We start from the raw sequence: 25,112 nt of genomic DNA, 5'->3' as shown, positions 1-25,112 counted from the left end.
CTTTATGACTATAGGATCCCCACGGTGCGGGCTGTATATACTTACACTTGCCAATACAGTAGACCTTATAGACAAGCCATGATAATGTATATATATCACCTAGGGCAGGGGTACTCCACTAGTGGACCGCGGCCACCAGCTGTCCGGACCCCTGCTGTCGGCTTTGTTCCGTGCAGCCCATAAACACATATACAGAATGTGCCTGTAGCTCTACAAGCCGTCACCTTCTCCTGGCACTGCAGGGATGTTTATTCCCAGGTTGCCATGGATACGTCCTACAGGCATTCCAGCGCTACAGGTTGGGCTTGCTCAGTGCGAAAGGGACGACTTTTTTTTTTCTCTTCAGCTCTCAGGACCGGCTTGCTGACCAATAGCAGGGAAGCACTTAGCGGGGGAGCAGAGAGGAAGGAAGTACAGAGCGGGGAATCAGGTGAAATGTAGTTTCAAGTTGCAATAGTCATGTGGGTAAACATCAGAAAGAGGACAGAATAAGGTGGTAATGGCTGCTTGATTTATACCCATTATCAGCTGTGCAGAAACAGCTTTCATATATGGAATATTTGAAAATTAACTTCACAACCGGAATACCCCTTTAAGGAGCGGATCCATTAGTCACTGCCCATACAACTTTTTACAGCAGTCACCAATAGGCTTTAACCCTGCCCATATGTCTTGTTATAACATCAGCTGGTACAGGTCTCATGTCTGGAAGAGTCGGGGCTCGGCCATCTACTAACAGCTGGGCTCCTGCTCTAACGTGTGAGAGTAGAAAAACCTCTGATCCCAGTCTAACCCCTTACATGTCATGGTCAATTACAACCGCAGCATGTAAGCTGTTGACAAAAAAAGGGAACCATCTTTCCTCCATTGTAACCCCATGATGCAACTGCAGGGTGCTGAGTGATTCCCATGTCAGCTAGAAGCGTGACAAAGGCTTCCGTATTCGCCATGTTACCCAACATATTTTACATTTTAAAAAGGCCTAATAGCGAAACATTTTAAAGAATACCCATAATAGGTTGTGCCGTCTACATAACAACGCGAACAATGATGCCGTTATGTTGTTGATCTCACATGGTGAAGGACAAAAAAAAAAATTTAAGAACATTAAAAAAGGCCACAGCTGCTATTTTTTTGGTCCATCATTTTCCCAGTGAATAAATTAAAAAGCGATCGAGGAGTCAAATGTACCCCGAAATGGGACCACTAAAAACTACAACTCTTCACGCAAAAAACAAGACCTCATACAGCTCTATTGATGTAAAAATAACAAATGTTTTGGGTCTTTAAAATGCGGCAAAAAGTCAACAAGGCAACATGTTTACGTTACTGTTGGTGTCCTGCAATGGGTAGGAGACTGAGCTAAGTGGACCTTTAGGCCGCTGGCAGACGGCCGGGTCGGATCCGGCTGCGAGAATTCTCGCAACGGGACCCGACCTGAGCGCCTGCAGAGAGCAGCGCGTCACTCACCCGCTCCTGCAGCTCCAGCTCTTTCATGTGCCGGCTGCCAGGCAGCCGGCGCATGCGCAGAGCGGAGACGGCAGCCGGGAAGTGACGTTTCTGTGCGGAGGAGCTCTGCGAGCCCCACACAGAAATAGAGCATGCCGCGGTGTGATTTCGCGCAGACAAACCACGGCCATCTGCATAGGATTGCGTATTGTAATGCAATTCAATGGAGGCGTGCACGGGCGGAAATTCCGCGAGGAATCCCACCGCGGAATTTCCGCTCGTGTGCAGGAGGCCTTACTGCGCTGGATGTGATGGACACAATCTGCATGGATCTCCCAAAGCTTGGTTTGCGGATGGAGGATTATACATCTTTTTCAAAAACAATCCAGCCCCCAGAAGTTGTTGCTTTGCTGCAAAACTCGTCCTGCAGTTAGTTCCATCTCAGGCAGATATACAAATGATAGAGTTGTGGTGGGATCAGATGAACGGTCTTGTCACCTGAGACCCTACAAGTGGTTCATTTAGCCTATAAAAGGCTCTCAGAGGCTCTTTGTGTGTAGTGGACCTCTTTACCCCCTTGTGTAGAGCTTGTTGACCACTAGGCGCCTCTATGATGCAATCAAAAAGATTCCACCCAGTTAACAGAGTTTGAGAGGGGCGCATTAATAGCATGTGAGAAGCTGGATGGTCGTATCGATGAATTTCCCACCACCTGGGCCGTTCTGACCTTTTAGGAGGTGTTGGGACTAGTGGATGTGTGGGGGGCACACAAGGCTCAGAACTCCTTCAACAGACCACCAGTAGAGAGGACCATCTGATCATCCGACATGCACAAGCAGCCAACTGTTTAATTATCCGCCATCCAGAGACAGGTGGCACCATCATTGCAGACCCCTGTGTCTGTCAGAACCATTTCCAGGCTCTTGGCTGAGGGACATTTGGTCTCATGGTGCCCATTACATGTACCACCTTTGGCACCCACCGTCGCCTCCGTCTGCAGTGGTGTCACGAACAATGACTCTGGGTGCTACAGAGTGACAACAGGTTGTCTTCAGCAATAAATCCAAGTTTAGTTTCAGCGCTGATGATGTCGGTGTTCATGTCTGGAGATCTAGGGGTAAACACCTCAATCCTGTCTTTACTGTGGAGCGGCACACTGCCCCCACTGCTGGTGTGATGGTCTGGGAGGTCCATCACATATGACAGTTGGTCACCCCTAGTAGTGGTACGAGGGACAATGACATATCAGTGATATCTGCCACGTGTTCCTCTCATGTCTTCCATGAGGCTTCCAGCAGGATAATGCTGGACCAAGGTGGTACAGGAATGTCTCCACAATATTGTCACACTTCAGTGGCCTGTCTGGTCACCAGATTTATCACCAATAGAACATCTATGGGACCATCTAGGACGCCAACTTCCACAGCCTATGCGTTTCACGATCTAGAGCCTCAGTTACAGCAAATGTGGAGTGATATACCGCAAGAAACAAAACAGAACCTGTATGCCTCCAAGCCTGCCCGTATCACATCTTGTATCCAAGCTAGAGGCGATACAACAGGGTACTAGAGCCTCCATGCCTGCCGGTATCACATCTTGTATCCAAGCTACAGGCGGTAGAACAGGGTACTAGAGCCTCCATGCCCGCCTGTATCACATCTTGCATCCAAGCTAGAAGTGGTACAACAGGATACGAGAGCCTCCATGCCCGCCGGTATCACATCTTGTATCGAAGCTACAGACGGTAGAACAGGGTACTAGAGCCTCCATGCCCCCATATCACAACTTGTATACAACCTAGAGGCAGTACAACAGGGTACAAGAGCATCCATGCCCGCCGGTGTCACATCTTGTATCCAAGCTAGAGGCGGTACCACAGGGTACTAGAGCCTCCATGCCCGCCGGTATCACATCTTGTATCCAAGCTAGAGGTGGTACAACAGGATACTAGAGCCTCCATGCCCGTCGGTATCACATCCTGTATCGAAGCTACAGACGGTAGAACAGGGAACTAGAGCCTCCATGCCCCCATATCACAACTTGTATGCAACCTAGAGGCAGTACAACAGGGTACAAGAGCATCCATGCCCGCCGGTATCACATCTTGTATCCAAGCTAGAGGCAGTACAGCAGGGTACTAGAGCCTCCATGCCCGCCGGTATCACATCTTGTATCGAAGCTACAGGTGGTAGAACAGGGTACTAGATCCTCCATGCCCGCCTGTATCACATCTTGTATCCAAGCTAGAAGTGGTACAACAGGATACTAGAGCCTCCATGCCCGCCGGTATCACATCTTGTATCGAAGCTACAGACGGTAGAACAGGGTACTAGAGCCTCCATGCCCCGATATCACAACTTGTATACAACCTAGAGGCAGTACAACAGGGTACAAGAGCATCCATGCCTGCCGGTATCACATCTTGTATCCAAGCTAGAGGCGGTACAACAGGGTACTAGAGCCTCCATGCCCCCATATCACAACTTGTATACAAGCTAGAGGCGGTACAACAGGGTACTAGAACCTCCATGCCTGCCGGTATCACATCTTGTATCGAAGCTACAGGTGGTAGAACAGGGTACTAGAGCCTCCATGCCTACTGTATTACATCTTGTATACAAGCTAGAGGCAGTACAACAGGGTACCAGAGCCTCCATGCCCGCCCGTATCACATCTTGTATCCAAGCTAGAGGCAGTACAACAGGGTACTAGAGCCTCCATGCCCGCCCGTATCACATCTTGTATCCAAGCTAGAGGCAGTACAACAGGGTACTAGAGCCTCCATGCCCGCCCGTATCACATCTTGTATCCAAGCTAGCGGTGGTACAACAGGGTACTAGAGCCTCCACCCCTGCCAGTATCACATCTTGTATCCAAGCTAGCGGTGGTACAACAGGGTACTAGAGCCTCCATGTCTGTCTGTATCACATCTTGTATTCAATCTAGAGGCGGTACAACAGGGTACTAGTGCCTCCATGCCCCTGTATCACACTTGTATCCAAGCTAGAGGCAGTACAACAGGGTACTAGAGCCGCCCTACAAGGGGTCAGTTCTCCACAATAAACCCCCCTCTTGCTCTGATACTGTGATCACTTCTATGACTATTACCATCACACACACTGTGTCATTACACTCCGACGCCTTCTTCTGGGGGAGGGGTTTCTAATACTGAGTGTATATGTCGTGATAACGGCTGACCGCCGCTACTAGTGAGGACAGCTGCCCCGTCCGCAGCGCTCGGTATGACCGGACAGGGGTGGGTGTAGCCCTGCTAACTCCCTGTCACTATGTAGCTCGCCGCCCGCCACTTACTGTGCATGCTGCCGGGCCGCACATCCACACACTTATTTGTGCCCAAATGTTTTCTCCGGTTACCTAGTTGCAAGCAACCAATCAGCGCCGGTATTCCTGCAACCAATCACATCCGAGCGGCCCAGCAGCCCCAACAGAATGGACCCGACGAGCAGCCAATCACAATCCGCTTTCCTTAGAACAGCCAGTAGCCATTGCTACTTTCGTGATCGAAATGACGTCTGTGTATGTGTACACTGTTCTAAACCGTCTCCGGCTCCGGGAGATCAATGTGCGCGGTCCGCCATGATTGTAGAGCCTACACTTCTATGTGGTTACGTGGAAATATCCTCTGCATAATGGCTCCTGCTGTGCAGACAATAAGAGGGGTTGGTAGTGCGGCCTCTGCTGGCAGTACTGAAAGTGTTCCTACCATCAGTTCAGAGTGATGATAGAGGGATGGCGGGTCGGTAGAGCTGGTGACCCTCTCGTCCTGCTGACATGGAGGTGCTAGATGCCGTGCTGGACGAGGTGGCCCTGGAAGGCCTGGACGGGATCACTGTCCCTGCGCTGTGGCTGCGGCTGCAGGCTCGGCTTCCTGCCTTCCCCCTTGTGCTTGATGCGGCCACTAAGCAGTTAATATGGCAGTCTCTTGTGTGTCACCCCGAGCTGCAGTTCTACGAGCTCCCAGCAGAGAGGCGCCCTCTAGTGATAAACAACAGGTCAGTCCCTGCTGTCCCGCATGCTGTCACTTTCATCTGCGCTATTTTTATCATCCACTTAATATTATGACCCGACGGATTGCGGCCAGCCGGCGTCCATCAGATCGCCCTTCGCCATCCGAACGGCTCATTCACACGAGCGGCAATACACGGTGAATGGAGTCAATGAAAGTTCATTGAGTCATTCACATTTACGTGTACTACGCGTGTGAAAAAGAGCGCAGCGCATCCTAAAGGTCACTTTCCGCGTTGCGCCTTTTCTGTAACGCACATTGACTTCAGTGGGTATTACAGAAACGCTGTAAGGCCGTCGCTGAATCCGTAAAACCCACCGAGGAGGACAGGAAAGCAGCCGCAGGTCTCACGCAGGAAGTGCTGAGGTGCGACAACCCCGTAGCCTTGAGATGGGAAAAGGTTACAGTAGTGTTGTTAGTGCCGTTGCCCATAGCAACCAATCAAATTGCACTCTGGAAATGGAATGCAGCAGCTGATTGGTTGCTATGGGCAACTGCTCCGGTTTTGCTTTGCAGCACAGCTGTAAAGATGTCGCCTGGTTATCCTGCTTCCTGTGAAGTCTCCTGCGCACGCCATCTTCCATCCGTCCGTCATCTGTCGCCCCGTACCTGAATGTGTCTCTAAAGGAGAAGTCCACCCAAAAGGGACCTCCTTGTATTATAAGTAGACTTTGTAAGATTTCAGTAGAATTCCAGAAGACGTTCCGTTTTCTTGTACTTTCTCTTCAGGTATGAGGGCCGAGATTTTAATGAAGATACCTCTGCAGTAGAAGAGTGTCCCGCTGAAGACCTTTACCCCTTCCACATCGTTGCCGACCATAAGAGCGGCATCCAGGGCTCGTGCCGCTACTTTAAGGAGCGTGTAGTAGTTACTGAGCACATACGGACCGAGGCGATCACGTGTGACGGGGCGAGCGACAAGTGAGTAACCGCTAACCCGAACAACAAGCTATTTCTAATACTGTAAGGGAAGGATCTTCAACCCCTTCCCGTCATTCATACCGCCATATACGTCCTAACGGCATATGCCCCGTGCAATTAGGTGGTCTATACCCGTCCACAGCATATGCCGTATATGGAGCGGGCTCGGGAGCCAAACCCACTCCATGCACAGCAGCTATTGGATGTCTTTCACTGCCAACACCTGCCCGCAACAGCCATGATGAGTGGCATTAAATGTCCTGAAGATCGCACAGGTGTCATGGCAGCTTGGGACCTTCTGAAAGCTCCCAGGACTACCATGATGGACTGCCTATTAAGATGTGCCTACAGCACGTCTTTTATAGGCAGCCTGTTAAACTACAATATAATGCAATCCATAGTATTGCATTATACTGTATACGCAATAAAATGATCACAAGTTCAAGTCCCATAGGGGGGCTAATGAAAAGATGTAAAAAAGTGACAAAGATTTCTTTAATTATCATAAAAATGAAAAATATTAAAAGTTAAAAAAAAAAAAAAAATTATATATATATTCCAGTCGTCTCATCTAAAAAATAATCTAAAATTGGTATTGCTGTATTCATAATGGTCCAATGTATTTAATGATCACATTATTAATCCCATACGATTAACTCCTTTGGAAAAATATACATAGTGACATAATTGCAGTTTTTTTTGGTGGCTCGGTCTCCAAAAAAAAAAAATTGATTAAAAAGCCATCAAAAAGTTGTACATTCCCAAAATGGTACCAGGACAAAGGACAAGTCACTCTCCAAAAAAATGGGACCTCACACAGCCCCATCAACAGTAAAATAAGAGTAATGCAGGTCAAAATACGGGGACAGAAAGCAATTTTTTTTTGAAAACCTATTTTAGTAATAATTATTACTATATTAAAAAAGAAAAACCGATGTAAGTTTGGTATTGCTGCGATCGTACTGACCCAGAGGATAAAGACGTCATATTTACTGCACCGCGAATGCCATAAGAATACCCCCCACCCCAGTGTGGGAATTGTAGTTTGTGTTTATCCCACCTAGAATTTTTTTCCAGTTTTCCAATACATCATAAGATCCTTTAAATGCCCGAACTGTAGAATGTGATCTGGACACATCAATGGCGCATCAAGACCATGGTTGGCCTATGAAATAAGCATCCAGGGATTCCATCACAGCTCTGTTGGCAACAGCGGGCACGGAACCCCGAAGCGTATCACATGTACAATAACGCTATGTAAGCGAGGTGGAGTGTCCCTCCCTTCAAATAAAGTTTTGTGTTGAGGACCCTAATGTTAAAGAAGAAGCCCATCATGGAGACCTCATAGCTTCCAGACTGCCAGCAGATATTCCCTTTGGCCATATCGTAGAGGAAGCTATGTAATAAGAGGGCCACTCACACTGCTTGTCCAACCGTATACTTGGTCTCATCCTGATAATACATCATTATAGTAGTCCCAAGCAAACCGCTACCCCACACAGTCAGACACTGCTAGTCTAACTTCTCCCTTTCTTAGTCCGGTCACCCCCTCCAGCCGTTACTCCTACCGTTCCCCAGGCCTCTCCAAGCATTGCAGTGTAGAGGTATAATCTGCTGACGGACCTGTGCACTGATGGCATTAGATGGATATATGCATTATACCAGCGTTGTCCGACCGCTCTAGAAGTGCCACCTGTTATGTGTTTGTAGCGTATTGTACTTGTATAATAGTCCTATTATTGGGGTCACAAGTACAAGTATTTAATCAGTACCTTGAAGTTGGGAGCAAATGTTCACGATTCTTCTGTTTTCAGATGGGGAGAAAAACTTGTGATTGTCGCCTCTCAGACCTTGCGCTATCGGGCCCTGATTGGATGGGAAGTTGATCCTTCGTTACAGCTACCAGACTATTCCTACTGTATTCTCGAGAAGGTTGGAAGATCACGATGGCAAGGAGAAATTCAAAAGGACCTGCAGGGTATATTCAAGTACGTGACTGCATGCATGGTCTTCTATGTCTCCTTCCTCACCTTAGGAGTGATGTTACCCCTCCCGACCCACATCACAGGCCTCTCACTAGCCAAGCCAGGATCCTCCTGCACACTGATGAGGGGCAAACCCCCCGAAACAGCTGTCTGTGTATGGATCCTGGCTTGGCTTACAATTCCCAATTGTTAAGACACGTACAAAGGGTTGGACATTGATTTGCAGGAATTCTGTCATCCAGTAGGTGGCGCTGCAGAGGTATTGTCACATCTTCCTTGTTTGCTTTAGTAATGGAATATAGTAGAGTTTTTGTATCTTCAATACAGATATACATTGAATGGCCACTTTATTAGGGACACCCATGTGGTAGAATGTTGCGCCTCCTATGGGCTTCAGAACCGCAGCAACTCATCAAGGGTAGATTCCACTAGGTGTTGAAATTGTCCTGCTGGAATATAGGCTCAGCCTCTTGTAGTTACTGCAGATTAGATTGAGGTCCTGAGATGCTCCAGGCAGCTGAGAGGAAGGGTCCATCGAGTCATGCTGTTTGCGCCAAATTCTGACCTCTCATCAGCACGGGGCAACAGAAACCTGATTCCTCTGACCAGGCAATCTTTTCTATTGCTCAGTGATCTAACTTTTGTTGTTCTTTTGGTCGTCTGCTGTTACGGCCCACCCGTGCTAAGGAACAATAAGGGATGCGTTAGTTGTATCACAAGCATTATGTTCGGCTGCAGTTTGCTTGACTATGCACAGCTTGTTGGTCCGAATGATTCTTGACATCCTCTTCTGATCCCTTTTGTTCAGCTGTCTACATCCGGAGGATTCCATTTCATTTCGCTGGATGTTATTCCTTGTTCACACCATTCTTGGTATATGCTCAAGAGCATTATATGAGAGAATTCCTTTAACCCCTTAGTGACCAAGCTTTTTTTTTTCCCCATTTTTATTTTCTCCTTCCTTAAAAAAAAAAACAAAAAAAAAATGTAACTCCTTCATTTATCCATCGACGTCGCTGTATGAGGGCTTGTTCTTTTGCGGGCCGAGTTGTATTTTTCAATGGTACTATTTTTTGTAACTGCAACAAAAATGACATGATAACTTTATTCTATGGGTCAGCGCGATTTCTTCGATACCAAACGTATATAGGTTTAGTTTTTTTTTGCTGTACTACTTGTATTTTTTAATTATTTTCTGCCGCCATCTTCTGCACGCAATAGCTTTTTTTTTTTCTGTCGACATAGTTGTGCAAGGGCTCACTTTTTGCTGGACGTCCTGTAGTTTGCATTGGTACCATTTTGGAATACATATGCATTTTCTTAATCACTTTTTATTGTATATTTTTCTCATTACATTGCACTGCTATTGGGCAGGCGGTCTATCAAGCCACCCCACGGGCATGGCTTGATAGGTATTCTGCCATGACAGCCCTGGGTCCTTTCAGAAGGCCCCCGACTGCCATGACACCCACACGGCTCCCTGTGATCTCATCGTGGGGGGCCGCAGAGTACCCCCAAACATCATTCCAGGGATTTAGATGCTGCTGTCAGACTTGACCATGGCATTTAAAGGGTTAACAACTCAGCTAAGCCTTGCGGCTTATTGGAGCTGTTGCCATCGGGTGTCGGCTGTAAGAAACAGCTGGTGCCTGTGATGTACGGAGGGAGATCGCCGCGCGATCTCTCTTCTTACATACCCCGACACTGCAGGCCGTCAAAAGGCGTATTGGCCGTCATTAAGGGGTTAAGGTTGGCAGTTTTTAAAATGCTGGTCCTGACTAGTCTAGCACCGATAAGCAAGTCTCTTTCAAAGTCGCTTAGATTGTTTGATTTTCCCATTCTAAGGCTGCATTCACACGGGCGAGCGCGATAGCGAGCCGAGAAATTCTACTTGATATCGCGCTTGCCAGCATGCGTTTTTCTCGTGAGATTGTGATACTCGGGTGCATTTCACACATGTCAGAGGATCACAAGTGTTTTAACTGAATTCAATGGGAAACCTTACATCACATCACATCACATCGCACGGCATGCAAATGCCATACGATGTCTTAAGGTCCTAATGAAAACAATGGGCAAGGCAATAATGGAGTTCATATTCGTGCATCTCCCAACGCACAAAACTCGCGCGAGATTCTCGCCGGTGTAAATGTAGCCTAATGCTAATTCACACTGAAACTGATCCATGGAAAACTTGCTGACCTGATTTTATGCTGCACTTTGAGGATCTAATATCCATACAGGGATGCTCCAATCACAAGGGGGCCAGTGTCTCTAATAAAGTGGCCAATCGGCATATAGCTCTTTTCTACAGAGACCTGTTTCTATGCTCTGCAGGGACCCTGTACACTACAGTAGATGTCTGCGGGGGGTTTCCATACTTAGTCTTTTGTATGTAGACTTTGGTCTTTGTTGACCACCTTACTCTGCTCCAATATCCGGTGGATTAGAATACTTGTAGAATTCTCTGCCTTTTCTGTATTTCAGAGTGGACGCTGGGAAGATCCATTACCTCCGCCGTGTGCTGGATAAGAACGGCCTAATCACAATGCAGACCTACGTGGTCCGGCTTCTGAATGGGAACCAACAACATTCGCTGCTTCTGCTGTTGAAGCGCTTTCACGTTGATAGGTGCGTGATCAGTAGTTCTTAATTCAATGCAATGCCTTGGGCGGAATTCAATATTACATGCTGTTTAGATGAAAGTAAATCGTGAATGTTGTATCTACTCCCGGTAGGGCGGACTCAGTACTACCATCTGATGCATAACTACCCATTCATTCCAATGGGGGCTGCAGCGGTCCCAACAGCTGGAACGCTGGCGGTCCACTACAGAACATGTGTGAACCATAATGGCATTCTGCTCGCAAGAGAGGAGTGTTCAATATACATAGTACAGTTTAGGGCTGATTTATAAACATTGTGCTGGGGTGAAGTGCGCCAATTGTATTAAGAGGTGCATGTGTACCTTTGGGCCTTACATGTGCCTAATACCAAATCTATGACCGTTATGAGCTGGTTTCAGATGATATTTATGCCAGCTTCTGGGATAATTTATAATAAATATGACAAGTTATGACCGGTCCCGCCCCTTAACACAAAGCCCCACCCACTTAATAAATAAAAGCGGCTGGGCTGGCGTAAAATCCAAAAGGTTGAGCAATTTGGTTCACTCCATATTGGGGCCACAATATGTGACTGTTATATGCCTCTACACTGGAATAAATTGATTAATTCCCCGCGTTGTGCCTAAAGTTTATGTGCAGAAGTAGCAAAACTCAAATCATTGATTTTATTCTTTATAGTTCAAAATGTATTTATTGGTTTTCCAATAGGCAAAACAGATTAACAGACAGTATATAACGCAATATAGTTCAATACAGCATCATAACGTGGGGGAAGACAGTGTAGCCTTTTTGAATCAACCATATGGGTTGGAGTCTCAGATCGGGTCTGTCGTTGTGGGTTTGTTTGTAGAATTACCGCCCCATGGCTGTAAGGGGCGTTTAAGCCCTGGGCCAGACTGGTATACGGCTACATTTGGGTTGATGCTGTGAACTTGTTAATATACTAGACATAGTCAACAAGGGGATAGAGGGTTTAGGGGCATACAGAAAAAGAATGGGGAGGTTGGAGGAATTAGGAAGCAGGGGGAGGGGGAGCAGATAGAGAGCAGTGGGGGTGGGTAGAGGGTGTACACGGGGGGGTGATCGTCAGCATTCAAGAGCTCTGACGTAGTTCTCATAATTTGTACGACAATGAGCAAGCTGTTAGTACCTAAGGGGTGGGGATTGTACCTGAGTAGAGCCAGTCTTTTAGTTCCTGGGAGTTCCTGAACAGGATCCATGCTGTCCATACTGCAAAGTACTTTTGGGATTCCCCTTTGTCTGCTGCGCCAAGGTCCTCCATGCTGCTTATATTGTCGAGGGCTTCCAACCACATGGACCTCGTGGGAGGGGAGGGGGATCTCCACAGTCTCGGTATTGTCTGTCTCATAGCCATGAGAAAGAATCTGAGAATGCTCTTTTTGGCTTTGGACAGGGGTCCCGGGATCATGGACAGCAAAGCAACCTCCGGCGTGAGGACCACGCTGTCCCTGTGAACCGCGTTGAATAGCTTGGCGATATCCTGCCACATAGGCAAGACCAAAGGACAAGACCACCATATGTGCAGGAGGTCGCCTCTTTCGCCCTGACATCTCCAGCATAAGTCCGGGGTTTGGGGATATATTTTGGCTAGTAGTGCCGGAGTTCTGTACCATTTGGTTAGGATCTTATAATTGGTTTCCTGGTATTTGGAGGAGGTCGCCATTGAGTGTGTTAGGATAAGGGCATTCCTCCATGTGTCTCTTTCGAAGGTTCTCCCCAGCTCCCTCTCCCAGCTTGCGACATATCCCGGTGGGTCGTCCCCGGTTTCTGCGTCCAGCAGGAGGCTATATAGTGCCGAAACCTTTACTGGACCGGTGGAGGGAGAGGTGCAGAGCTGCTCGAACCAGGAGAGGGGGCTTTGGAGAGCGGCCGGCAAGCCTAGAGACTGGATAAAGTGTCTAATTTGCAAATATAAAAACCATGCTCCGGTCCTGGGGCCGTCCCTACCCAGCATCTCGTGCATTGGTTGGACTCCTTGAGTCGTCACTACATCCCTAGCTCTGAGAGCCAAGGGCTCCCCTTCTACCAGAAGTGGAGAACCCTTTAGGAGGGCTGGAAGGTCGGGGTTCCCGGTCACCGGAGTAAGGGGTCCGGGGCGAGAGACCAGGCCCATGTGTGGGGCGAAACTGTTCCAAATTGCTAGTAGCTGTTTCATCAGAGGAGAGAGTTCGGAGGTCCGACCCGCCACCTGTGATGAGAGCCAGAAAGAACCCGTCACCAGAGCTACGTGTTCCCCCCGTTCCAAGTCCACCCAGAGTTTGGGAGGGTTGTTATGGATGATATCTATAACGCATCTACTCTACTTATCGAGGCCCTATAGTAGGTTGACAAGCTGGGTAGGTTTACTCCCCCATCCCTTTTTCTTCTGATTAGGGTCTTGAATTTAACCCTCGGTTTTGTTCCTTCCCAGACAAACTCCAGGGATATCTTGCGGAGCTTAGTCAGATATGTTTTTGGGATTTTGATCGGCAGAGTATGGAAGAGATATAAGAATTTGGGCAAAACGTCCATCTTTAAAGCGTTTATTCTCCTGAACCATGTCAGCATGAGGGGCTTCCACTTCCCGAGGTCTTTTCTAAGATTATCGAGCATCGGTTTGAAGTTAGCGTCGAAGAGGGCATCAGGGTCGCTGGTGATGTTCACCCCTAGGTATTTTATGCGATCGTTCCTCCATTTCATGGAGGAGAATCTGCTAACTGCCGAGGCGACCTCCCGTGGGATAGAGACGTTAAGGATTTCGGACTTGTTTATATTTACTTTGAAATTGCTAACGTTGCCGAATCTTTCAAATTCCTCTAAAGCAACTGGGATAGCTACTCGAGGGTTTGTAATGTAAATTAAGAGGTCATCGGCAAAAAGGGAGAGCTTATGTACGGTGGAAGCTGATTGTAACCCTTGAATGTTGGGGTTGTTCCTTAGGGCGTTGGCCAGGGACTCCATCACCAGGACATACAGGAAGGGGGAGAGAGGGCATCCCTGTCTCGTCCCGTTCTTAACTTTGAACGGTGAGGATAGGGCGCCAGTCACTCTGACTCTGGCTGATGGGTCTCGGTAAAGAGCCATAACCCAAGCAATAAATCTGGGCCCCAGTCCAACCTTTTTCAGGGTTGCCTCCAGGAACCCCCAGTGGACCCTATCAAACGCCTTCTCGGCGTCTACTGACAGTAAGCATAAGGGGGTACCCAGGAGGCGAGCCCGCGAAATTATGGAGATTGTTCTGATAGTATTGTCCCTTGCCTCCCGGCCTGGGACAAAACCCGACTGTTCGCGGTTGATCAGGGACGGTATAAGGGGTCTTAGACGTGAGGCAAGAATTTTAGAGAACATTTTCGTGTCTATATTTAATAACGATATTGGTCGATAGCTAGAGCAGAGCGAATGGTCTTTCCCCTGTTTCGGGATAATTGTAATTGTTGCCTGGAGGGCCTGAGGTGGGAAGGGGCATGTGTTAGAGAGTGAGTTGAAGGTATCGGTTAATGAGGGGGTCAAGAGATCCCCGAACGCCTTGTAGAAGCGGGGGGTAAACCCGTCCGGGCCTGGGCTCTTGCCCAATTTTAGATTTTGGATTGCCTCCTTTATCTCCCCTTCCGTGATGTTATTCTCTAAACCGATCACATCCTCCTCCGGGAGTACTCCCGGTGCGTGTCTGTCCAGGTACTCCTTGATTGCCTGAGACTGTTGACTGTCCCGGCCCTCGCGGATGTCATATAACTTCTGATAATATTGTTGGAAGCATTCCAAAATGTCTCTGTTAGTGTGTATTAGTCCTTTGGAGGGTGAGTTTAGTGAAGGGATGTATGGTGCGGATGTCCTGGGATGGAGGGCCCTGGCCAATAACCTCCCGCATTTGTTCCCATGTTCGTAGAAACTACTTCGCCATTTATCCCTGGCGCATAGTGATTGTTGGTCTAGGATGGACAGAATTCTGGTCCTAGTGTCGGAGATGTCCGCTTTAAAGGAGATGTCCCGAGGCAGCAAGTGGGTCTATACACTTCTGTATGGCCATAATAATGCACTTTGTAATATACATTGTGCATTAATTATGAGCCATACAGAAGTTATAAAAAGTTTTTTACTTACCTGCTCCGTTGCTAGCGTCCTCGTCTCCATGGTGCCGACTAATTTTTGGCCTCCGATGGCCAAATTAGCCGCGCTTGCGCAGTCCGGGTCTTCAGCAGTCTTCTATGGGGCTCCGTGTAGCTCCGTGTAGCTCCGCCCCGTCACGTGCCGATTCCAGCCAATCAGGAGGCTGGAATCGGCAGTGGACCGCACAGAAGAGCTGCGGTCCACGAAGACAGAGGATCCCGGCGGCCATCTTCAGCAGGTGAGTATGAAGACGCCGGACCGCCGGGATTCAGGTAAGCGCTGTGCGGGTGGTTTTTTTAACCCCTGCATCGGGGTTGTCTCGCGCCGAACGGGGGGGGGGTTGAAAAAAAAAAAAACCCGTTTCGGCGCGGGACATCTCCTTTAAGTGTCTCCGCGGGGAGCCTCTTGTTAGCCGATTCAAGGTCGCCTAGTTTCGTTAATAAGTCTTTTAGTCCCTGTGCCCGTTCGCGTTTTATTCTAGCACCATTAGAGATGAGGACCCCTCTGATCACACACTTCAGGGCTTCCCATTGGTTGGGTCGGGTCGTGGGGTCGTGTAAGTGGTCTGTTCTAAAGTTGTGAATCGTTTGTTTTACCTCTTCAACGCATTGTGGGTCTTTGAGGAGATTGTCGTTGAGGCGCCACGTGTGGCTCCCTCTACTTTCTGTGAAGCCCTTTAAAGCCCCAAAGACCGGAGCATGGTCCGACCATAAGAAGGTCCCTATTGAGCTTGAGGGGGACAAGTCTAGAAGATCATGCGAGACCAGTAAATAATCTAAACGGCTATAGCTGTTGTGGGCTAGCGAATGGTAGCTATAGTCTTTTGTTTTAGGATGTTGTATTCTCCATAGATCTACCAGTTTTAGGGAAACTAGGGCTTTTTTGAGTTTGCGTAATTTGGAAAAAGAAACCCCGGACCTACCCGCTGCAGAGTCTAGGACGGGATCGAGGCAGAGGTTAAAGTCTCCTCCCAGGATTACACGTGATCCTCCGGCGAAGCTCGATAGTGCATCCATGACCCGGAGATCGAAGGAGACCTGTGCCTGGTTGGGGAAATAAACGTTTGCAATAGTTAGGACCTTGGAGCAGACAGAGATTTTAATAAACACATAGCGGCCATCTGGATCAATCTCAGACTCATCCAAATGAGTCTCCTGTAGGAGCGCGATCATGACTCTATTTTTGTGTAGGTGTCTGAGTATCTGACCTCTTTTGGCGGGTTTATTCAGGCCTCTCACGTTGTAGGTACAAAATGTTACGTTATCCATTGTCGATGTTCAAGGGGGGAGCTCTCGGTGCTGACCACCTAAAGAAAGGTGAGGGGAGAGAGAAAAGGAAAACAAAAACACAGAAACAGACTGTACATCCGACGATAGCTGGAACTTGGCAGGCTATTCCCCGACCGTCGTCGAGGGGCGGACCACACTTAGTGTCGTCCAGCCTGGAGGGGACAGTAGTTGACAGCAACGGGGACCAGCGTCCCGGCCGACACTTCAGGTGATTCAGATACCCCAGTGGAGTTCAAAGTAAGAACCAGGTTATTTAGAGATAGGAGAGAAGATTTGTTAAAAGCAGGCAAGCTATAGTTGAGAGCAGGTAGAATATATAACTTATAGGAAAGTATAAGTTTGTTAAGTATAGGGACATAAAATAAGAACTAGGCACAGGTGAGGGCGGTGAGGGAGGACCCAGAGTTGCGGAGAGACGAGAGGCAAGGGAGGGGAGGCCTCCCTGCATGTAGGCCCCTCCGTGGCAGAGGGGTCTCTCAGGTTCCGGCAGTGTCTCCAGCTGGGTGGATCTCGAAGGGCCCCAGGTTGTGATGGGGTCTTCATGTCTGCGGAGGACCGGATCCGGATTTGCGGTCCTTCTTCCTGCGTGCTGGTTCCACCGTGTGCCAGTTCTCCATGGCTGGTTGCCCCGGTAGAGAGGGTATGGCCGGCCAGTCCGGTAGTGACACCATTGGGAGTTCGAAAGTCCCTAAAAAGTTAGGAAGGTCCCCCAGAGTGCGGAATATGGCGGATTTGCCGTTTTTCCAGGCCGACAGCTGGAATGGGTAGCCCCATTTATATGGAATGTCTTTTCCTTTAAGGGCCTCCAACAGTGGCCTCACTGCTTTGCGGAGTTGTAGCGTTCTTCTCGCTAGATCTGGTAGTAGGATAATGGGCTCTTCATTGTAGGACAGATTCCCTGAGATCCTGGCTCGCTTAAGGATATCTTCTTTATCTTTATAGAAATGGATGCGACAAATTACATCCCTGGGGCGTTTCGGGTCGGGGTTCTTGGGGCCGAGTGACCTATGTATGCGATCGATTTCTATAGGCTTATCACGTGCTCTCTGGATAAGGGAGCCAAAGAAGTCCTGTGCCCACTGTTCCAGCTGCGTATTGGTGACGTCTTCTGGGAGGCCCCTTATGCGGATATTGTTCCTTCTGTGCCTGTTCTCTATGTCGTCGATATGTGTGAGGATGCTGGCGATCTGGATAGAATGAGAAGTAATAACTTGTCTGTGGGCTTCGAGGACTGTATTAGTTTGTTCCAGGGTCTCTTCAATGTCTTGTACTCTGTGCCCGATCTGCTGTATGTCTTTCTGGATCTGGCTCATCGCTCGCTTGTGTGATTGTTCGAGATGGGAGAAAGACGAATCGATTTCGGCTTTGGTGGGTAGGGCTTTAAGGTGCGCCTTCCAATCCCACTCGCTGTCTTCTGAGTGCATGCTAAGGGAGGGAGAGCATGGAGCCCAATGTCCTCTGGAGTTTTGGGGGGGGGGGTGGAGAGCCACGATGAAGAGCTGGCTGTCCCTTCTTTATGAGTGGGGCTTGGGCTTGGGGTGCCTTGTGGGTTGGGTTGTCGGTCCCTGTTGTCAGCCGTGTCCCCAGATCTGCCTGTTGATGTGCACTGGAGTGCATGCTTCCCCTCCCCCACACCCCTCCCTGCTCTGTGTGTAGGGGGGGACTGTGTCTCCCTTTTCTTGCGGGTGGTCTCTGTCCCCTGTGTGCTGAGCGACGCTACCATCCGGGGTCCCTGATCTGGAACATTTTCTTCTAGTGCTTCCTCCCTCTCCTCCTGCTGCACGTACCTTGTGAGCTTCTGAGCTCCGGCACTTGGTGGGTTCTGCTTCTCCTTGGAGGGGGGATGTGTTCCCATCTCCTGCCCGACGGACTGCAGGGTTGTCCTGGCTGTGACCGGAGGATCCACCGTCTCCCTCCGCTCTCCTCCCTCCGCAGGAGCCTCTATAACTGCCGCAGCGCGGCTGCCGCCGCTGTGTGTGGTCTGCTTCTCCTCCGAGAGCGCAGGCATAGCTTCCTGCGGCTCTTCCTCTCCGTCTGCGCGGGCTGCGGGGCTAAAGAAGCGGTTAAGACCGTTCGGGTGCCTCTCCGCCGGTGCCGGAGTCCGTGGCTGAGTCCTCCTCTTCCCCATGTCTGTTGGTGGTGCCTGCTTTTCCTTTTAGATGGGACCTGGTGGGTTTAATTGCATGGACGGCTTGGGAGCTGATGTGGAGCACGTCTTATCCCGCCATTGGCAAGCCACGCCCCCTGATTTTATTCTTTAACCTATCGCTGTAATCTGAGCCATAAAATGAAGGTTACATCTTTTCTCGTGGCAATATCGCGATCGCCCGTGCGGATATTAACCTTATGTAGCATCACTGCTTTTGCTATGACCGTGGCTAAAAGTATTTGAACGTTGAAGATGTCGTGCGTGCCATGTAAATGAGGCAGAGCGGTCCGGCGGCGGGCCGTACTATCTCTGCTAGCTGCATGTATAGACAAAAAGTGGTCCCCGCTAGCTTCATCTGACGTGGATCATGTAGTACAAAAATCTAAAGTCAGCACTTCCCAACCATAAATCCATAGGTGCATGTTAAACCACAGCTGCAACTATACAGTATGAGCAGAAACACATGGCTACAGCACTCATATGCTTTGATCACACTGTATACTAGGAAACTTGCATTTAATGTGGTTAGTATATACATTAGTTACGTTTTTTGATGATCTCTAATGTATACAAGTGCTTCTGCCATGTGAGAAGTAGTGAATGATGTAGGCGTCTCTGTGAAATCTCATGCCTGCGCTGTGAGGTCGGATACCGGTGCATTCTGTGGGCAGAATCATGGAGGTCATCTGCATATGCGCTGCTATCCGACCTCACGGAGTAGGCATGAGCTGGTTAGGGGTTCATATAACGGAGTATATGGAGAATGGTGCAATTGAGGAAATACATTCAGTAAAAGAGTATCCTGTGGAGTTAAACAACCCCTTTTGACGATGAAAGGGGTCAGGAAGGATGTCAAAAATCATTCTGATGAACAGGCAGTGTACAGTCAAGCAGATTGCAGAATTTAGTGCAAGCACCGAGTCATGACTGACTCTTCGGGTGACATTTTCTTGGTAGACTGTATTTGCAGAGTAGTTTGCCATTGCTTTCCTTGCAGTCATCTTTACCCCCAGCAGACTGTGTACTTATTTTATCAGGTTGGAAGGCTGAGTTAACCTTGAGACGGCTACCTGAACCAAGTGGGGATTGAACCCGCAACCTTCAGGTTGTGAGCGAGAGGTTAGGAATATCGGCCCCTGCGGACAGGAAGCTTCTTACACTTGTCACAAATTAGATAGAGGTACTGAGCCTTGTGTGGTGCAGAGTGTTACTCTGCACCACACAAGGCTCAGTACCTCTATCTAATTTGTGACAAGTGTAAGAAGCTTCCTGTCCGCAGGGGCCGATATTCCTACAGGATGATTTCACCTCCTGGTGGAATCTACACAATGAATTGTAGTGGTTCTGAAGGCCAAAGGAGGTCTGAACGCTACAAGATGCGGGTCTCTAATGAAGTGGTCATTTAGTACATGTATACCAGCGGTATATGAGTGAATTGTAGAAGTATCGCTGTGTAAGTAGTAAGACGTAAACCTGGTTAGTTGGTCACTGTGTAACTCGCCTGTATGTTCGCCTTATTGATTCCACCAGTTCTAGAATTGCTCACCTATAAATACGGATCAGTTGTTTCTTCGGCGTCTTATTCTTTTTCTTTTCTCATCCTTAGGAGAAATAAGTATGACTTGTTCTCGGAGAGAGTTTCTCAAATTTTAAGTGATTGTCCGAATCAAATGGAAACTTTGGTGATCGTTCGAGAACAACTGGTAATATATATTGACGTCGTTCAGCTGATGCCTCCAGTATGTACAGTACATATCTGTGGCTGTCTTCACACCTCATTCTTTTTCCCTCCTTCTGAGGCATTTACTTGGGGGTATTTGGGAGGTTCCATCGGATGCCACTTTATAGGCATATGTCTCCCACTGACTTACATTGTAAAAAAGTATATTGCTCAATTACTGTGTCCTTCTCTATAGGAAATGGGAGCCGCAGACTACACTTACTATACAGTAATAAAAAGTGCAAAAGAGTTATTTTTTACATGGGAAACCAAGGTGTAAACACGGCCTCTCATTTTTTTAGAATCGCTTCTTTTTCCCCTTCCTGTCTCTGTCTGCAGACTGTGAATGTTGCTCCGCCGGTCGGAGTATAGGTTGCTGTAAGCAACAGCCATAATTACCATAATAAAAGTATATTAGGGAATCGCTTGAGCCATTCCCTGATATTTGTAGTTTCTTTGCAGGATTAGACCTTATTATATTAATTTGCTGTTTGCGTATAACAGTTAAGTCCTGACTTGATTTGCCCTCTTCATTTCTAGGGCGTGCCGGAGCGATTCTATAAGCGGCTGTACCATTATATGGCAAATGCTGGAATTGTGAAAATAATGTCTTTGCCGTTGCATGAGATCCAGCCACTCGCAGAACATTTGAAAACTAAGAGAGGTACGTAATTATTATTACCGAGTCTTCCTCTGTATATATATATATAAGCACTTTGTGTATATCGAATTAACCCTTTCCAATCCTGTATCAGACCTCGTCTGACATTGAGAGTTCCCTGCATAGCTCTCATGTCAGGCAAGGTCCGACAAGATTCTTACACTATGCAGAAGAGAAGTCCGTCATCGGAGCTCCATTCTGTATATGTATATTGCACTATGCAGGACAGAGCTCCAATGTCAGATCTCTCTCCTGCATAGTATAATATACATATATAATATATGCATATTATACATTAATATAAAAATATATATAAACTCACATTTGATTTTTACAAAGTCCCTAATAAAATCCTGATGACGACATTTTTGTGTTTCTGTTGCGTAATTCTAAGGAATCCCCAACGAGAGCTGGGGAGTGCGCGGGCGGCAGGGAAATTGGATTCTAACTTTTCCTGAATAAGGCTTAAATGTTTTAAGGCCATATTCAGGAATGACGGAAATATTGACTGTGCGAGTGTAGAAGATGTAATGGCTTGTGTTTTGGCAGGCACTGACGTAAAGGTACGATGTATGAAGCTTATCAAAGAATATAAGGGAAAAGATCAAGACGACGATGAAGATGAGGAAGATATAAAAACGTCTCTTCCAGTAGATATTATTTATGAGAAGGACATGTTAACCCAAACCTATGAACTCAGTATGTGGTTTTTTGTTTGTTTTTTTATTGCTAAATAATACAGAGCATATGTGGAATGAATAAGCTAATCGGAGAATCCATATTTTGCTGGTGATGACCATCAGACTTGTACAGAGCTTTATGCCTCACATGAAGGCCTCATGTCCACGGGCGGATCGGATTCCACATGCGGGAGCCCACAGCAGAATCCGACCCTGCCCATGCCAGAGGACACTGTGTACCCGTCCAGGTCTTCTATATTCTTCACTGCGGAAGTGCTGGCCGCTGCACATGAGCAGTGGAGGTTTTTGGTTTTTTTTTAAACTCCTGCTTACTTGTGGAACCCGTGCCCATCTGCAATTGAATTTCAGACGGGCCGCGGATCGGATGGGTTATATTGATTCCAATGGAAGCAGTCGGTGCTGTAACCGCACTGAAATAGAGCATGCTGTGATTTGTTTTCTGGACCAAAAGGTCTGCAAAACAAATCTGCATGCTTTAATTCAGATGCGGACGTCTATGCTTCCCTGTGGGCAGCTTGATTCCGCAAATCAGATCTGCCAGGGAACATTGGGCCTAAGGGAGGATGATGCATGTAAAATTACAGGGTATCCGCTCTAATTTTAAATAAGTAAGTCCTGAATGACCAGCAAAAGGGATGGAATAAGAAAAAACAAATTATTGAAGCCTGCATTCACATGTACTGGATTTGATGCAGATGTTCCACAGCAATATCTGCGTGACCGCAGTAGACTTCACCCCTTCAATTGCACTAAATGGCTAAATGCTAAAATCTGCTCCATGTGAATACACACTTAGAATGCAGCAATCCAGAAGGTGGTGTTTTTTAACCCTTTCCAATCCAATTTGTATCCTGGTTTTCCTAGGGGGCTTACTCTTTTTCTGCAGTTATACAACGGCGCTATATGCTGGCTAAAGACAGTACTGCATGAGGTGACACGTTAGATAGGCTCCGACAGCAGAGAGGCTGGCAATATGCAGTAAGAGAACCCTGAAGTACGTCTTCCAACATCCGAGCTGTACAGCCTTAAATCAGAATGTCTTTAGATGTCAGACAGTGGATTGGAAAGGGTTAAACCTTGAAAGACATCTGAGGATGAAAGGGTTAATATTAAGCACCTAAACTCTCTAGAAACTTTTTTTTTTTTGCATTTGTTTTTCTTCACTTTTGGTGCACCTTTTGGATCAGTAGAATTGCATTTCTCAGAGCACAGCATTCTTTAGGCGCTGTGTTTTTTTTTTTGTTTTTTTTTTAAGGTGTTTTCTGCTAGGCTGTTCAGTAGGACTTGAAAAAAAACATGATAAAATGTATATATTTTAAAAACGACTAAAATAATTTTAAAAAAAAGCTACCCAAAAACACTTGTAAAAAAACAGCATGAATTTCATAGCTTTTGTAGAAGACTAGCAACAAAGAAATGACCCATAAAGAAGCTAAGAGGGGATCCGGTGCAATGAAATGCAGGCAGCCTGAGAGCGCAGCACGTGCTGTTCGGATTGCTAGTTTGTGGTAGAAGATTCATTAGCGCTGGTCATTTATCAATCTTATTATATTAAGTACATCTCAAATTGGCAGCGCACGTTACAAAACTTCAGGTTGAAAGGCCTAGAAGATGCAACATAAAATGGGACACGCAGGTCCCTATCAGAAGTTAGAAATGTAGTTATTTGTTAACACAAAATCACAAATAGATTTATATTATTTAAGAGGTCTTTAGGCTGGGTTCACACAGGGCGGATTTGCCGCGGAAATTCCGTGCGGAATTTCGCCGCGGCTAATCCCGGGATTAGCCAGCCATGTGGACGAGATTTCTCAGAAATCTCGTCCACACGGGACAGCCAATCCGCTGCGGTAAGTCCGGCTGAAACCAAGGCTGCGACGACCGCAGCCGCGGCTTCAGAAGATGCAGCATGCCCTATTTTTTTTCTCTCCGCCGCGGCCGCGCTCTCCTCTATGGGAGCGCCGGCCGCAGCGGAAGTGTGAGCAGCCGGGCCGCTTCAAAGCCGCCGCGGAAAGACCGCGGGATTTCCGACGGGAATCCGCCTAGTGGGAACCCAGCCTTACTTCCTGCAATATTAATATTTTTGAAAAAGGATAAACCGAAATCAGAACAATAAACAAATAACCAATTAAGGCCTCGTGCACATGGCATGCACGGATTCCGCACATAAATTTCCGCAGCAGTCAGAGTGCAAGTCAGTCTGGAAATGATATTTAAATGTTTGCTGGCAATCGCAGATGCAATTGTTTTTCCGCACGGGTGTAAGCGGATGCACAGCGGATTGCCCACACGGAAAACCAATCACAAGCGCAAAGTGACTGCCTTCCCCCTCCTCCCCACCTCTCTGCTTGGTCTCCAAGCTACCAGAAAGGCATCTGCCTACAAATCCGCAAGGCATCCACAATTAAATTACAGATGCATTGTGGATCGCTCGCCTCCATAGAGATCAATGGAGCCCATTAGCGCTGAATCCACCGTTAAGGGAGCATGCTGCAATTTTTTTACAGCAGGCGGAATCCACAAATCAAATCCGCAGGTGTGTGCGGAGCTGAGGAAGCTCCATGCTTTCCTATGGGCGACTAGTTCAGCAGGTGTCAATCACGGATTCATCAAATCTGCCCGTGTGAATGAGTCCTAGGGCAGTCGCATCCAGATGTATCTTTTATTCAATCAGACCTCTACTCCCCTTTGGATTAGGAGCCTGTTGGCCATCTTATCAGTGACTGACAGTCTTCCCTGTATGAGGGTCCGTTTAGACCTGCTGATGGCGATGACGTGCTTCGTTCACCTGACATTTTGATCTTGACACGTTCTGCTTCAGATATCATCAGCATTCATGTTGCCTGTAATGAAAGATCCCTGCGTTAACATGAGAATGCATACATTTTATCCAAGATGGCGGCATTCAAAATGGCCGTTATGTTGGTCACATGGCCTAATCGGTTCCACCCTTGCCCGCAGCTTGAATGCAAAATTGGATAACCATCTCCCAAACAGTTTTCATTCTATATTGGTGTTTCCACGCTTTTGAGACCCGCTGTGTATATATTTTCAGGCATATCTGTGGTCATTGGTATTCGCCATTATATGAAGACCCACTGAATGCTTTATTAAGACACTGTTTTTTTTGTTAAAACCTAAAGTGTCATATACTTTTAGTTTCTTGGGGGTGCTCCTATATGGACCGCACATGTAATCTGCTATTACATCATTTGTGTGTTTTTGGGTTTTTTTGCAGTTGAAAATCGAGGTACAAAAGGAATTTCCCAAAGAGAGATCAAAGTAGCAATGAATGTAGGAAAGCTGGAAGCCAGAATGCTGTGCCGCCTGCTAGAGAGATACATGCTTATAAAGGTGAGACGTCTGCACTGGTTTTGTCTGGGTTTATTTCATGTTTTTTTCCCTCCTTGCCACATAGAAACAAATCAGCATCTTCCCTTATTTCATTCCATTTCTGCATCACTGGACCGAGAGTG

The 25,112-nt window shown here is 47.5% G+C and overlaps 2 protein-coding genes across 4 annotated transcripts in view; one reads left to right on the top strand and one right to left on the bottom strand.

Moving 5' to 3' along the window:
• Positions 1 to 4,838, bottom strand: part of KATNIP (katanin interacting protein) — a 227,168-nt gene extending 222,330 nt beyond the window's left edge. For 2 of the 3 annotated variants that reach the window (XM_066576139.1, XM_066576138.1), the window contains exon 1: positions 4,762 to 4,838. In XM_066576139.1, the coding sequence (XP_066432236.1) occupies positions 4,762 to 4,768 (7 nt within the window). In that variant the 5' untranslated portion in view covers positions 4,769 to 4,838. Of the gene's footprint in view, positions 1 to 45; positions 105 to 4,761 lie in introns of those variants that run through there. The other variant, XM_066576141.1, reaches the window with a different exon arrangement.
• Positions 4,839 to 5,194: 356 nt separating this feature from the next.
• The window catches only part of GTF3C1 (general transcription factor IIIC subunit 1), a 71,779-nt gene continuing 51,861 nt past the window's right edge, over positions 5,195 to 25,112 (top strand). The window contains exons 1-8 of the mRNA XM_066576137.1: positions 5,195 to 5,462; positions 6,206 to 6,397; positions 8,212 to 8,385; positions 10,870 to 11,013; positions 20,161 to 20,257; positions 20,815 to 20,938; positions 21,485 to 21,634; positions 24,875 to 24,990. Of these exons, the coding sequence (XP_066432234.1) occupies positions 5,242 to 5,462; positions 6,206 to 6,397; positions 8,212 to 8,385; positions 10,870 to 11,013; positions 20,161 to 20,257; positions 20,815 to 20,938; positions 21,485 to 21,634; positions 24,875 to 24,990 (1,218 nt within the window). The 5' untranslated portion in view covers positions 5,195 to 5,241. The remainder of the gene's footprint in view (positions 5,463 to 6,205; positions 6,398 to 8,211; positions 8,386 to 10,869; positions 11,014 to 20,160; positions 20,258 to 20,814; positions 20,939 to 21,484; positions 21,635 to 24,874; positions 24,991 to 25,112) is intronic.

The sequence above is a fragment of the Eleutherodactylus coqui genome, chromosome 8 (assembly GCF_035609145.1).
Source record: "Eleutherodactylus coqui strain aEleCoq1 chromosome 8, aEleCoq1.hap1, whole genome shotgun sequence".
NCBI classification, from domain to species: domain Eukaryota; kingdom Metazoa; phylum Chordata; class Amphibia; order Anura; family Eleutherodactylidae; genus Eleutherodactylus; species Eleutherodactylus coqui.
The sequence above is the reverse complement of the archived record's forward strand: the minus strand, read 5'-3'. Positions and strand labels throughout refer to the sequence as shown.